The 15,778-nt window shown below is 41.9% G+C and overlaps 1 protein-coding gene across 1 annotated transcript; it reads left to right on the top strand.

Moving 5' to 3' along the window:
- The first annotated feature begins 2,663 nt into the window (after window positions 1-2,663).
- On the top strand, window positions 2,664-15,387 carry Tmco5a (transmembrane and coiled-coil domains 5A). The gene is made up of 11 exons (XM_008825318.1): window positions 2,664-2,698; window positions 4,193-4,342; window positions 4,773-4,896; window positions 5,210-5,260; window positions 5,976-6,047; window positions 8,928-8,984; window positions 9,684-9,743; window positions 10,163-10,224; window positions 11,483-11,537; window positions 13,385-13,425; window positions 15,189-15,387. The coding sequence occupies exons 1-11, from the start codon at window positions 2,664-2,666 to the stop codon at window positions 15,385-15,387; spliced, it is 906 nt and encodes a 301-aa protein (XP_008823540.1).
- The last annotated feature ends 391 nt before the right edge of the window (window positions 15,388-15,778 follow it).

Here is a 15,778-nt window from a genome sequence, read left to right as displayed (position 1 = left end):
AAGCAAGTTCATTTGTAAACTTATCCAAGACACAACCATCAAACAGAGGATTAGCAAGGTGAGCAAAGGAAATGGCTCTCCACCTTCCACCCCACCCCACCACACAGTTAGAGGGGCCTGGCAGCTTCCACTCAGGGCTCAAGTGTGCCTAACTGGCCAATCCCCACAGCAAATGGGCACTGGCCCAGCAAATCTAGGAGGAATCCCCAAGGAGTTCCCCAACAGACTTGCACACAATGTGATAGCATGACATGAAACAAAAAATGATTCACCCTTCACACTGGACAGGGCAGGGCATAGAGACATTAACTAGGGGAACAGCTGCTCCGAAGCCGCACTGGGTGTTAATCAAGCCATCTTCAGACCTGCAGGAAGGCTTATATCAAAGACCTTATCTTGCCCCAAGGCCCTAGTTTCACCTTGATTTAATGGTTCTCTCTGGTAACAATCTGCTGTCCTCATCCATGTGGGGCCCCAGGCTGCAGGTTCCATGGCTCTTCCAGCTAGCTTCTGGTAGCCCCTCAAGGAGAAAAGCTCCCCAGGAAGGAGACAGGTTATTTTTATCCCAGTTAAAGTCCCTATCCAATCCATTAACAGCTGCAATAACCTTGGTCCAGGGCATTTCCTGGAGAAGCTGTAACCAGCTGGGGTTAATGAACTCTCCCTACCATCAATTCCTGGGAGAGGCCATTGGCCTGAATTGTTACTTAATTACTCTTCTGTGTACAGCTCCATAAAGCAATGAAATGCCTTCTTTCAGGAAGAAGGGAGATGGTAATGGGGGTCATCAGAGGCCATTAATTTTACAAATAGTTTGTTAGAAACTCCAGTATGTTAAAAAGTCACTCCAGTATGTAAGAGGCTCACAAATCTCAATGTGTGCTTTCTGAGTAGAGGGCAGGTTTCTGAGATTCATACATCCACAAAAAGTTCCAAGCTGAGCAGAGTCTGACTGACATGTCCACACATTCAGGTATACAGAATACATATTCTTTCCATTTTGTAACTGACTTTCCCTTAAATCTGGCCAAAAAAAAAAAATGACACAATGGAGCCATTCAGAATAATCACAGGCATTGCTAACTGAAAAATCTCTTTCAAGTAATGTCAGTATTTTGGCGAGTGACTCTCTCTCTAAAGTCTTCCTCTTTTCCAACATGGTAGCAAGGGCAATGGAAAGCTATGTATCCATGGGCCTCTGCAAGCAAAACTGGGTCTTCCTATCCCCTGCTGGTGTTGCTGGATCCTTTGGACTCTGTTTCCATCTCGACACGCCCCAAAGTCTCCTTTAATTTATCAAGTCTCTGCACTTCAACATCCCACTTCCCAATATGAGAAGGCCTGTCAGCAGCTTTCTCCACACCAGCCAATTTAAGACTAAAAACCTCCGTTCCCAGGTGAAGCTGCCTTCCCTCATGCCCTTCACCTGCTTGTTTCTTCACAGCGTCCTCCTTCCGTGAAATAAAATCAACTTACTTCTTGTTCCTCACACACACACACACACACACACACACACACACACACACACAGCCCGTAGAGGGTAAACTCTTCCACAAAGGTAAGTGCTCTGGGCTGTTTTATTTCCTCTTCTCTCTAGTGCTTTGAATAGTGTCTCAAAGGCACCTTGCATTTTCACATTTCCATCCTTGGAGACTCAGTGAGTAGCTAGTTGGATATGTGACAGGATCTCACTGCTGGCTACAAGACTAGATTACACATCTTAGGCTCATTTGGGCAAGAAAGAAACCCTATTTACTAGAGAAATTATTCTGAAGACTGTCCCTTCATGCTGCCCAGAAAACAGTTCCCTGAAGCTCTTCCTGTTAGGGCAGATTTAATCATGAAGCCCACACACCTACAGAGGCTCTGGCTAGGGAAGGTAAGAACCCATTGCCACTGGCACCACTGTGACACGCTGCCCTGATCATCCTGTGTCAAAGTAGAGTCATGACTCCACGGAAGGTTCTGAAATTCTATTGGATGGTTCCAGTGGGAACAGGTTAGAGTCTTCAAAAGCTAATTGACCAGGGAAGGATCAAGAAGACAAAACACGTCAGTAGAAGGGAGGTAGAGTTTGGAGAAGAAATGGAGACAAAGAGGGAGTTATAGGGCATAGAGAGCCAGAGAGTTTTCTTCTACTTGGTTGATTAATGCTAACTCCCTGATTAATGCTGACAGGCTTCCTGACTGGCTCATAGAAGCCAGAGGCTAGAGAACATGAATGTTTTGGGGGTCATGGACAAGGGAACAGTGGCAACTTTTCAGGGCAGTGATGTACCCACCTTTGTGCCCTGAGAGTTTTAAAGGAAGTGGCAGGACATAGGGAAAAGGAGACTGGGGAAGTGCTGGTCGCCTCTATTTCAGCCTGCTGTTTCATACAAATTTCCAAATTAATTGATTTTGACAAACATTCTGAGTGCATTTGCTTGCAGGACATATATTGAATTTTCCAGCATTTTCTTTGTACCCTCACTTCCTGACGCAGAGTCAGATGAGTGGCAGAAGTGGAAGACGGATTTGTCACATCCAGACCAGGGGATTTAAAGGGAGAAAACTGGTTTACTTACTTTCTAAACCAGTTCACTTACTGTCTATCGGGATATAAATGGGCCCATTTCCACAGTTCATAAATGCATCTCTGTTGATGTTTCAGGGACTCTACAATGGAAGAACAGAAGGAAGATCAACTAGATTACGAGTAAGTAATGGTGACTATCCAAAGCCGCATCCAGGCACCAGGTGTGAGGAGGCTGTTTCTGAGAGCTCTGCTAACCTTCCAGTCACCTCTCTTATCGACTTCCCTCCACTCACCTCCCACTGCACCTTCCCCAAGCACTCTGCTCCTTTAGGAAGTGAGAACTCCTATAATTTCCCACACAAGTCAGCCCCTCCAAGATAGGACTTTTATTTTCCAGTATCATACTTCATTTCTTCCCATAATAAAAGTCTCTGTGCCTTCCTACCCTATTCCTGGTTAATCAAAGACAAACCAATGAATTAATTTATGCACTAGAGGAAATTTAGTATGAGCACTCCTTGGCTTGGGTACCCTTTACAGACTAAAGTTATCCTTTTATTCACATTTTTTGGAAGCAGTTGCTATATTCTTGAATGCTTGGGCCACATAGTAAAATCTCAAACATTCTAATCAGCAAGTCAAAGAAAAGTCGAAATAAGAGCAATTGGGGCTAGAGAGATGGCTCAGCGGTTAAAAGCACTGGTTACTCTTCCAGGAGACCTGGGTTCGATTCCCAGCACCCACATAGTGGCTAACAATCGTCTGTAACTCCAGTTCCAGGGAAGCCCAACACCCTCTTCTGACCTCTGAGGGCATTGCATGACACAGGTACACTTACATACATGCAGACAATACACTCATACACATAAAATTAAAATAAAATATTTTTTAAAAGAGTAATGAAGGTGAGGGTTGGGGACATGACTCAGCTGTTAAGAACACTGACTGCTCTTGCAGAGGACCTCTGTTCAGTTCCCAGCACCCACATGTCACACAGGTACGCTTACATACATGCCATCAAAAATAAATTTATTATTTATTATAAATAAATAATAGATAAAAATTGTGAAGAGTAGAGAGGGAAAGAGTAAAGTCCTCCATGGTGGTAGGAACTTCTTTTGTCTCTGCATACAGTCCCCTAAATCCGAATTGATGAAGCAGGTGCCCAGATAAAAATATTCAGTAAAAGACTATTACATAACCAGGTTTTGAGAACAATTTAAGAAAAGGTTGCCATGGGAAACAATTCTTTCCACTGCGAGGCTATTTAAGGAAGTTCAGCTTCTCATGAAACCAGAGTGGTGGTACACGGTTGTCATGAGCATTTTGGAGGAGAAAGCCTGGGAAGGATGTCCCTTGATGTGTTGAGAATTATTGAAACAGACTATAGAGTTAAGGGCTAGGAAGTAGCTCAGTGACCACAGCACTTGGCTAGCATGTGAGGGCCCTAGGTCAATCCCCAGCACCACTAAAAACAAAACCGAAACAAACAAAAACAACAAGAAGTTGTAAAAGCCTGATTTTAAAGTACCATTTTCCAAAAATGAGAAAGAAAAATTATGCTCACAGAAAGAGCACAGTAGATGAATTACCTGGCTTTGTTATCTTATTTGGCCCAGTGACTTTCGTTCTTAAGATAACCCTTCCTTGTTCATTTTGGGGCTGAGTCTATAGGTCAGAAGAAAAGGAAATCTTAAGATTGGCCCAGTCAAAGAAGAACATTATGAGTTTGAACATGGACCTTGAAAGCGATATGCAGAGAATAGATGAAGCGAATCAGGAGCTTCTTCTCAAAATCCAACAAAAAGAACATGAGATCCAGAGGTGAGTCTTAGGGTTTTGTGAGGGAAGTTCTCAATCTGAAAGACGGGGTGGAGAAAAATAAACCCCAGTTTTCCTGTTTGATCTAGAACTGTATCTTATGTACTAAAAAGTTTATTCATTCTTCTTTGGCATTATTCTGTAGCTGGCACACTCAAACATAGCAGGTTTCAAAAACAGACTCCTTTAAAACTAGCTAAAGAGCTTTCCCGACTTGAAAGTACACTGAGGTGTTTGTCCTGAGAATAAAGCATATCTTTCTTCTTTCTTGTTATGCCTTGAAATTGTCTGATTCTATATATCCATAAAAGAAGGGTTTCCAACCTGAGATGCACGTATAGTCATCCAAGCACTCTTATAACAGATACTTGAATTTTATCACTTCTGAAACTGTCCATAATGGACCCTTATAGCTTATGCATTTGACATTCAGGCTAGAAAATGAGGTTTCCCAGACTGGAGACCCTGCAGAAGATGAGGAATTGGAGAAGGAAAACTGCATCATGATGGAACGGGAAAGAGCCTTGCAGGAGCTGAAGGAAGAAACAGTCAAAATTGTAAGCAAGATACTGGGAAATACCCTGGCTCACAGCCCCCATCTGCTAAGCTGATAATTTCACATAGAATGTGTCCATGCATGGGAGGGAATGAGGGAAATATGTGTTTCTTGGGAAATATTTAATATGGGGAAGTTATCTAGATAAGTATCTATACCTTGGTGCTTATTTCATTGGTGGTTTGATCTATATCTGCAAATAAGATTAAACTGCTGCAGGAAAATATTGTCTGGTGAAATGGACATATCAGCTAAATAAGAGCAGATGGAGTCATATTGATGCAGACTTACACTCTGGTCATTTCTCTTCCTAGGAAAGGAAGAATGAGGCTCTGGCCCACAGTATATCGGAACTTCAAAGAAAGGTAGGATGGGGCTCTGTGTTCCTCAGTGCCTCCACAGCATCTTCATTCACAACGAGATAAAAGACAGAAACTGGACTCAGGTGTCAAAGAGGCCTGAGCTTGGACTGGGTCCCACTCTCCTGAGGCTGAGTCTCATGTCTAAAGCCATGGATCATCTCTACAAGTATGGACTGGAAGAGTAGATGAGGTGTTCAGTGGTCCCATGAGTTCTTCATTCTAAGGAAGTGGATTCCAGCACTCTGTTAAAGGGCTTAACTAGAAACTTTATTGGCAGAAGTTAATTTTATCTTCAGCAGGCACTAAACACACACACAACCACCCTTAATACCCAAAGATGTCCTCTTCCTTGTCTAAGCTTGTCCCCTATGTCAACCCTTCTTCACGTACAGAAAACTTCCTAGCTCTACCCACTGTGACCCATGCCTGCAGCCTTGAGTAGCCCAACTTTAATTGGGGCTTGAGGGACGTGCTATTGCCTTGAGTGACCCCAGTTCACTCTGGGGATGAGAATAGTTAAAGGATACAGGCAGAACAAAGAAGTTTTCACAGGACACCGAGTATCTCCCAAGGAGCCATCTCCCTCCTCCAAGCTTGTATCAAGCCATGATTACTGACCCTCCACATACCAGAGAATGTCTTTTCTCACTGTTTTTCTTTTCAATTTAGTTATTTTGAATTTTGATTTTTAAATGTATTTTTTTATTTGAAACCGTAGCTAGCAAGAAAATCACAAAAGACAGCCAGGTGTGAACAAAGTGATGGTAACACAGCCTCAGAAGAGTCAGAGGTAAGCAGAAAAAAAATGTCTGAGTGGGTTTGGGCTGTGTGGCCAGGAAAAGCTGTGAAGCTGGAAACAGTCATCAAAGCTGCCATGAATTCTTTGTACTTTCGCCCACATCAGACTTAATTTAGCCAGAGCCACTGAGCTCGTGTCTCCCTCCTCTGCCCTTAGTCAAGAATTTCTCTCTGAAGCAGGTTTTGTTCTCCCTTTTGCTGCAGAGACCTGAACACAAATGCACATTACTGAGGGAGCTGAATTCCCTCATTTAAAACTCTCGCTCCAGCACCTAATCTGGCATGTATTTCTCATATCTCCAACTTGAGGATTGAATGAGATTGTGTATATGAAGTATTCTTTCCCTTTTTATGATCTCTGAATCTTCATGAAGTCACATAACAATTTTAAAGTTATTATGTAAAAGTCTGGCTGAGGCTGTGGGTAAATTCATAGAGGCAAAGCTAGGATCTATATGTCTACTGACTGTCAAACAAGGTATATTTATTGACTGCAACTTAAAAAGGATTCATCCACTTAGTCTATCCACTATTTAATGATCTCTACTTTCTAATCACATCATGCAAAGTCTAGCGTTTCTATAACTGTGTTCCAGAACTGAGGGCCCAAGGCTAACCACAACTTACTTCATCAAAAACCAGAAATTAGAGACTTTTGTACTAAAAAAGCAGATAAAATTCTTTCTTGACTCTCCAAAATTACATTTTTGCCCTTGTCTAGTGTCTATACAGTCAAAAACCCACATTCACAGTATGCACAAAGCCCAGAAGAAATGGAGACCCTGAAGAAAGAAGCAGAAAATCAAAGTCTACAGAAATCTTTCTCTACAGAAATCTGGCTCTTCTGCAGGCCAGTTTACTATTAGTGGCCATAGTATTTATTAGTGGCAACAAAAGCAGACAGCCCAATGCCAGCTAGTAGTCTTGACTGACCATGCTCAAGTAGGACACTCTCTAGGAAGAAGCAAATGAGGAGTCAGAGGCTTCATCAGGGGGAAACTGAAGCTAAGTCTAGAAAGGGTTCTAAAGACTTTGCCCTTGCTTGCCATGTGAGCACAACAGTCAGGAGACTTGTTTTCGCCCAAGATTCCTTCTTTTGCCCAGGGCAGATTTTCCTGACGGTAACCTGGTCATAATCAATGGGGACACATTGGGTCTGGCTGTAGTTGCTGTCGACATCTGTCCCCCGAGTTCTCTTAGGTCCCTTGCTCCTGGCACTATTAGACAAACCACATAGCACACTTTTATCTGAATTTTTCATACTTTATATCCTGGGGAGGAGGAATAGAGTAACTTACAAAGGTGAACACCCAGCCTCCACAAAAGGGTGAACACCCCATGCCCCATCTGCTCTGTGGCTCAGTGGCCCACGGTTCCAGATTGCTTCCGCACCCTGCTCACAGCCACTGTTAGCTTTCACCCACACCTTGTGGGCCCACGGTTTCGCCCCAGGTCTGTAAATGCCCCTTCTCATGTCCACACGGAAAAGACACCAGGGCCATTCTTTTCTGCCCTCCCACCCTGTACCAAGCCGGCCACTTCCATCCCAAGATGGCACCAAAAAGCCCCTCCCTCCTTGGCTACCTTTCCGCAGTCAATTCTCCACAGCAGGCCCTGTCCCTCAGAGGAACCAGGCTCCTTGGGACAGAACCTTCCACAGCTATTGTCACTGTTTGCTGCAGAGTATCATTAGTCCTTTGACGCACCTGTTTCATAAAATTCTTGTGTGATTGTTATGTGACACATACAGCACCCCTTTTGCATCTGTTCATCTGGCATGTTGGTTCAGTCAATTTAGGATAGATCTACTTCCAAACCTTACAACTCACACTATTGACCTGAGACCATAGCTCTTAGAACATCTGGATGACTAGCTTTGATGTAATTGAAGAAAGAATTCATTATGCAGAGTACAGGTGTCAAATATCGGCATCTGGATGGAGTGTAGAGATGAAGCTGAATGGAGAAGTGTGGCATTTCTCCTCTGGCCCCACTTACCTTCTCCTCTCCACCTTTCCCCTGCCCCTACCCTCCTGAAAGCCACTGCAGTGTGGGCCGCTGAAGCCCCTTAGCTGAGCTCTTTGCTTCTTTTACTCCTGAACAATCGATTCTCCGGACCTGGAAGAAATTGTTCTTTCAAATTACAAATCAAATTGGATCTTTACGCCTCAGGCCCTCCCACACATATACACACACAAAATACCACACACACGTACCACATACACACCACACACACAGACACCACACACTACACACACATTTTGCCAAATGTATAAGGAGAAAAAAAGGAAAAGATTCAATGAGGTAAGAAGTAGTGAGCCAAAGTCTTAGATTTAGACTGACTATATAAAAGGGAAATGGGAAGACAAACTCTTCAAGATTCATGTTATTTTCAAGAAAAACAGCTGTGGGGCTAGTGAGCTGTCTTAGAGGTTAGGGGCACTAGCTGCTCTTGCAGAGGACCCAGCTTCGGTTCCCAGCACCCACATGACAGATAACAACTGTCTGAAATTCCTGTTCCAGAAGATCCAACACCCTCCTCAGGCCGCTGTGGGCATTGTACAACACAAGTGCACATACATACATGCAGGCAAAATACTCATATACATGAAATAAAAAATAAAATTAATTTTTAAAAAATTAAAATACTTAGCAAACGAAGCTAAGAACTGAAGCGCCCTCACGGTACAGGCAGACGAAGTCTCAGTGTAAAGATAGATGCTCACCATGGCTGCAAAGAGCCCTGGACAGCTTGGCCCCCGCATCAATGGTGGCGGATGCAGTTCAACAGCTAACCCAGAACCACTGTGATGATGTGCCGTTCTTGCGCAGTTTCCACCTGCTGAGTTCCCCGCTCCTTTCCTTTCAACAGGTTAAGTTACAACAGCTGGAAGTTTCCTGTGCAGACCAAGAAAAGGAGTTGGCCAAGGTAACAACAGGGACTCCAAAGATTCTTCTTCCCAAGAAGGGAAAACTTAATCCTCCATCAACCTAATACATTTTCAAAAGATTGGTGTATAATCAGGTTCCAAACCCAGGACAATCCAGATCAAAGAGATGGTTTTAAAAAACACACACACACAACAATGGGGCCAGAGAGATGGCTCAGCAGTTAAGAACACTGGTTGTTCTTGCAGAAGACCTGGGTTTGAATCCCAACACCCACATGACAGCTAACAACTGCCCATAACTCCAGTTCCAGGGGATCCAACAGCTTCTTCTGTCCTCCACAGGCATTGCACGACACGGGTGCACTTACCTACATGCAAGCAAAACACACGTACACATAAAATAAAAATAATAAATAAAATATTTTTTTAAAAAAACACAACAATAGAAGATGTGTCCAGTCCCCTAGATCATCTTTACCTGAACTTCTTTACAGGATACATTCCAGCACCTTCATCTCCCACATACTAGTATCTATTCCTCTTTCAAATGCCCCCAAATAATTTCCATTTGGATAATAAAGTATGGTTTATTTGTCCTCAATTTGTAAAAAAAATGAAATGAATTATACATATGACAAAAGATTATATTTAGAGTCTAGATACAAGAAGAAGCATATATATTTCTGTTCTTGTAGAAATTTACTGGAAAAAATTAAGACTCAACTTTGGTTTCTCAGATAATGAATTACTATGTGTTTGTGTCCGAGCTCTGTGAAGACCAAGCCCTCTGCATAAAGGTACAGCTTCTCAGGAAGGGACTCTTAAGGTATAGGATGAAATGTAACCAGGCTGTTCAAGAATGCTGTGTAGAAAAACTGTAACCCTACATGGTACTAAGAAGAGCCTTTAAGGTTATCAGTCCCCTGCCAATATCACCTTATTGCCCCTTCCTTCTTGGTAACTACTGTTTTGCTTTTTCAACAACTGTGCTCTCTGTTAATAATGGGCACATCTGCTATGTCTAACCCCAGTTACCCTTGACAACCTACCTAATGCGGAGGAGATAAGGTTGGTGGGTTGGGTCTATGAAAGCCAAGGAAGTGGACATGGGAACACCAAACATTCATGTTACAGCCTAGTAACAAGTGTTTGCAGGCTTAGAAAAATCACCAAGTTTCTAAGTAATCACAGTGGCACCCTCCATTTCTCTTTAAAGAAGTACCAGGAAGCTTTGAAGCGAATAGAAGAACTGGAAACTGAATTCCTTGAGAAAGAAATGTGAGCATTTGCAAATAAAGGATCATCCATACTGGTTTGGTGGTAACTCCAGCTCAGCTGAATCAGAGCATACTCTGCCCAGTTCCCCTCTGGAACTGAATGAGCCCCAGAGCCATATCTTTGCTCTCCTTTTGTTTCTTTTATTTTTTTACTTTATGTGTATGAGCGAATTGCCTGCATGTATGTAAGTACACTCATGTCATGCAGTGCCCATGGAGATCAGAAGAGGGCATCCGATCCCCTAGAACTGGAGTTACAGATGGTTGTTAGCCTCCTTGTAGGTGTTGGGAATTGAACCCACATCTTTGAAAGAGCAGCCAGTGCTCTTGACCACTGAGCCACCTCTCCAGCCCTTTTGGTCTCCTTTTGTGATGTGGTTAGAATCACAATCTTAAAATACTACAGATACACATCTTCCTTCATAACTACATCACACTGTCACATTATTATTTGTGTTTACATTAAGAGCATAAACATGTATTTTAAAAAATGTAGTGGCTGAGACCCTCAGTAATTCCTTATATTTCAAAGAAAGGCCTTAAAACTATCATCATCATCATTTCTCTCAAATATATGAAAACCTAAGCACGACATAGGCACAAAACTCACCCCTAGATACATTGTAGATTCTGTGTTATGAAACATATCTGGTCACTGTACTGAGCTATGAATGTTAGAAACTAGACATGGTAAAGGACTCCTGCAAAAACATTCCCCGTGCTTCTGGAACATAAATAGTACAAAACCAAAACAAACAGCCTCCCCTGAGTTGCCTGACCCTCCTTCTCAGCTAAATCTTAACTAAATGAAGAAGCTTTCCTGTTTATTATAATGTTTGGGGAATCTTTGGATCCACAATAAGAGGTCAATATTGCACATACCCTCTAAGTAGCCATGTACAAGCTGCATCCTACAAACCAGGGTCCCAGGATGCAGAGATCCTTGATCCTGAAAGATGCTTTCAGTCTGCTAAGATGCCTGCTGAGCACAAAGTTGGAGCTTTAAGATTGTAGAATAGGGTTGTCTGGTAGAACTTTCCATGCATCCAATAGGTAGCCACTAACCATAAGTAACAGACTTCTGAGGACTTCGAAGATGGCTAATGTGCCCAAGAAACTGAATTTTTGTTTAAATTAACTTACATTTAAACAGCTAAATGTAACCAGTGGGTATGTTGTTGGATAATGTAACTTTAAAATATTTTTAAATAACCATTCTGTATATGAATATTTAAATACTCTGTTTCCTTTTCCCCTAGATCAAAAGTCTTAAGCATCGATTCCAAGCAAGAGAAATGTAACAGTAAAAATAAGGTAAGCATGCCACTCCCTCCACTCAGTGCCACCGCCTTCCACGGGACTGTTCAGAAACTGTACGTCACAAGGTGGATATCCAGTTTGTGAAAAATAGTTTCCAAACATTTTCAACTATAATTCCAAAGCATCCCAGCACTAAACGAAACCAAGCAAGATGCTGAGGAGCAGTGGGCTCCCCTCTCTTCCACCCGTACAAATGACAAATTCTCAAAAACTTGCCTAAGACCCAAGAGGAGGCCAAATGGTAATAGGAAAGAGCATTAATGGAGGGTATGCTGCACAAAAGGGGGGCAGACACACAGCATGTATACCCCCCTTTCATCTCCTATAATCACAGATTGTTTCTCTGTTCGTCCTAACACTGTCCAGAATCTTTTACAACAAAGAGCGCCAAGATGTCTGTCATGTCTAGCTGGAGTTGGTCTGTGAGTTAAAACATAAAAAGCCATACTTCTTCGTGACATACTTCAGGCCTGTCCACAGTTAGTACCATGAAGTCACTAGTTCACATACAAAGATTTGAAGGAGGCAGGATTTTTGGTGGAGCATATCAGTCTTTCAGCCTACTAGCTGCCTCGCAGCAGTAGGCACACGGTGAAAATACAAACTTGTGTTAGATTTGCATTCTGTAATTAACACTGGCTTTAAAGCCAAGGTTGACCATCACCAGAGAGAGATTTCATGTAGTCAAGGTAAATGTCTTTGATAATTTCAGAAACAAGAGTTCATCTCATCCTTAAAAGAAAATGTCAGCCATTGATCATTGTTCTGGGATCATTCAGATATTTGCTTATGTTGGACCATGTTCCCACATCCTACACAAGTCATCCTGGCTCCCAAGTTTGCATGTTCCAATCAGCAAGTGAGACTCCTGAAATTTATTGGATTCAATGTTCTAGAACCAAGCTTAGCACACTCCCCATCTACTCACAGAGGCTCATGAAAGAATTCCTTCAAGGCAACTATCAGAGAAAAATTAAATTTGGCCTCCTCAAGCCCATTATAGTCCCATGAGGGTCTACTGGCCTAGTGACATTCGAGCCCCTTCACACAGGAGAGGCTGCACCTGCCATATAGCACCTAACTCCTCCAGGCTACAGAATCCACTTCCAAAAAGTTTCTAATTTTAGTTCTGTGAGCTCTGAAATGAGCTCATAGCTTCTCTTATTGAGTTCTTCTTGAACTCCCAAGAAGGTTGTAAAGACAGTGAAATAACAGAAAATATTTTGGAAGAAAGAGGCCAAAAAAATCCAGAAATATTCATTGTGAGATAGTTACTCCTTTCAAAAATTGTATTTTTGGAATTTTTGAGTGATTTAAATAGGCTCTAAGCTTCTTAGGCTAAGTAGCAGGTTAAAAAAAAAAAAAGCACAGTTCAGAGAGCTGGGAATGCGGCCTCTGAGGACCCAGCTTACCCATCACTTACCAGCTGTATTACCTTCTGCTACATAGCCTTTCTGTGCCTTAGTCTGCTATCTGACCATATATACTGAAGAGATGGCTTAGCAGGTAAGAGTACATGTACTGCTCTTGCAGAGGACCTTAGTCCTTTTCCCAACACTCAACATCAGGCAGCTCACAATCAGCTATAACTTCAGCTTCAGATCTGCTTGCCCTCTTCTGGCCTCCAATGGGCACACATGTGCACATGTGTGTGTGTGCACATACACACACAATATTTTATATAAAATAATTATTTTAAAATCCTTCATCTTTAAGAATTATGTATTTGTACAAATGACAAGAATTGGTAAGATTTTTATAAATGTAACATTTTAAGTGAAGATTCACTAATATTATTTAGCAGCTTCCAGAAATGTATTTATCAACGTTCTCTTTTCCAGTATAATTCTATCACCAGAAAGTCAATGCAGTTCAGTAAAAGGTAAGCAAAGTATCTTCCAGTAACTTTCCTGGAAAGCTAAGCTCTTTTAGACATGCTGCCAGAGAGCAGACTATAAACAAGGCACATGTCAGATCAGCAGACCAGTGTCACTAGCTGCATATCTCAATTCCAGCAATATGACTTCCTGGTCCAAAGGCAACTAAGAAACTCAACTTCCCGAATCTTGACCCCTGAAAGACATGTGCTAAATCTCAAATTCACTCTGTTTTCTAACAGAAGACATGAGACAGAAAACAATTGTGGGAAAGATCTCTAATAATATCCAGCACATAATAAATGAAAAGAAAAGAACCTTTTTTAACTGAATAAGGATTCAAGATTTGAACACCTGGGTGGCTATTAGTCCTGAGGGAAATGCTGTGATAGCAAAGCACGGTTAGTATTCATGAAACTCCTCCACTTGCAAGGAAAGGTCAAATTATGCTCAATATGATCTGTTTAGGAAGGCATAAAGAAACATGCACTCAAAGTGGTATGAAATATGGTTTAGAAAGGGCTCCATCAAGATGGTTAAAATTATTGGTGCTTAAAGGTCAACCCCAATTGCCTGGAAAATTTGCTTAAGGAGAACACCCCTTCATAGCACATAATGTAGTAGCCATATTCCAGTATCCCTGCACACAACATTCCAAACTAGTCGCTTTTTCCACAGAACCCTAAGCTGGTCCTCTTATGCCATGAAACCAGAACCCAGCAGGAAGCACTCAGATTCTGGCAAAGTTTTATCCCTTAGAAGTGAGTCATTAAGTCCTGTCCATACTCCAATGGAGGTGTGTATATTGAAGGGAAGACTAATGATCTGCAGAATTAGAGTAAAGCAATATGGATTTTGAATAGAAACTACATAGATTTTGACTTTAAAACTAGATAAACTTTGAATAAAAAGCAGAAATATCTTTCCAGCCTTGTTTTTGTTCTATGTTGTTTTGTTTGGCCTTCTGAGACAGTTTACTGTGCAATGTAGCTAGCCTCCAATTCATGACCCTCCTGCCCAGCCTCCCAAGTGCTGAGGTTACAGACATGTGCCTTATGTGTTGATTATGATTAAACAAAAGATTGACAAATTAGGCCTTATTAAAATTAATAACTTTCATGCTTTAATATCTTAGAGAAAGTGAACATTATAAAGGTATAGCTATAGTACATTAACATACACCAGAAAAGGATGGATACCAAGAACATATAAAGTACTCCTATAAATCAACAAGCCCAAGCCACCTCATAGGTAAACGGGCAGAAGGAAGGAAACACAGGAGACTAACAAGGCTGTGGGTAAATGTTCAGCATCACTGTTCATCAGAGTAAAGCAAATTGAAACCAAATGAGATCTTAGTGTACACACCCTTGAGTGGCAATATCTTAAACATGTGTTAGGGAAGATGAGGAGCCACAGAAATACATATTTGCATGTAGCTACTTTAGAAAATAATTGGAAAAAAATAAAATAAAAATACAGGAGAACAATTAATTTAGTAATAAATGGCACAAAGAAACTAAAACAGGGGTTGGGGATTTAGCTCAGTGGGTAGAGCACTGGCCTAGCAAGTGCAAGGCCAGAAAAACAAAAAAAGAAAGAAACTAAAACAGATGGACAGAGAAAGATTCCCAGGCAGGCCAGTGGGAGAAGACAATGGTCAGTGGTCAACATGGGAATACAAGGAAGTCAAAGGCACTCGTGTCTGACTCACTGTTCTGCTCCACATTTCTCACTTCTGATTAAGTTTCTTGGGTTTCTCTTTCAGGATGTTTTGCTCCCTCTTTTTTACCACGCTCTTTTTCATCCAACTGCTGGGCTACCTAATCTTCCATTTAAGTTTTATAAATCCTGACCTCCTTGTCAACATGCTGCCCAAGATACTGAGCAGAGAAGTCTTGTGGAAGCTCCGATGCTTCCTCTTTCCATCTCTCACACTTGAGGTAGAGGACATGTTACCGCACTGACCCCAGGACATGCCCTGGGGCAACAGAAGGCAAGTGGAATGAGACACGGGCTTGTAGGCCGAGATGATGGACTCTGTGGAAAGAGGTATTCTTCAGTTTTTCCCTTGAAGTTGACCTACTTGGTGACCTTGTCTGTGTCATTTTCCAAGATTAACCTTGCCCAGTAAAGAACTCTATCAATAAGTTTCTGTGGCTGAATGGGTAGGTGGCACACAGCAGTGAACAAACCTGACTAACTTTAGAACTCTACAGATGCTGTATAAAGTCAGAGCTGACTCAAGTGAGTCCACTAAATCTCAAAATCTAATGAACCTGGGCTCCTGAGATGCAGAAGACCATCACTACTTACAACAGAACTTATATTAATTAGAACCTTGGCTCCAACTAATTC

The sequence above is a fragment of the Nannospalax galili genome, unplaced genomic scaffold (assembly GCF_000622305.1).
Source record: "Nannospalax galili isolate Female #2095 unplaced genomic scaffold, S.galili_v1.0 scaffold629, whole genome shotgun sequence".
In the NCBI taxonomy this organism is placed as follows: domain Eukaryota; kingdom Metazoa; phylum Chordata; class Mammalia; order Rodentia; family Spalacidae; genus Nannospalax; species Nannospalax galili.
This window is presented reverse-complemented; position numbering and strand designations above follow the sequence as displayed.

Bases quoted from the DNA above. Each gene is read 5' to 3' on its own strand.
- Tmco5a (XM_008825318.1), top strand. From the start codon at position 2,664: ATGGAAGAACAGAAGGAAGATCAACTAGATTACGA. The intron at 9,744-10,162 runs GTACAGCTTCTC...TTCTCTTTAAAG, and splicing joins ACCAAGCCCTCTGCATAAAG to AAGTACCAGGAAGCTTTGAA. The intron at 10,225-11,482 runs GTGAGCATTTGC...CTTTTCCCCTAG, and splicing joins GAATTCCTTGAGAAAGAAAT to ATCAAAAGTCTTAAGCATCG.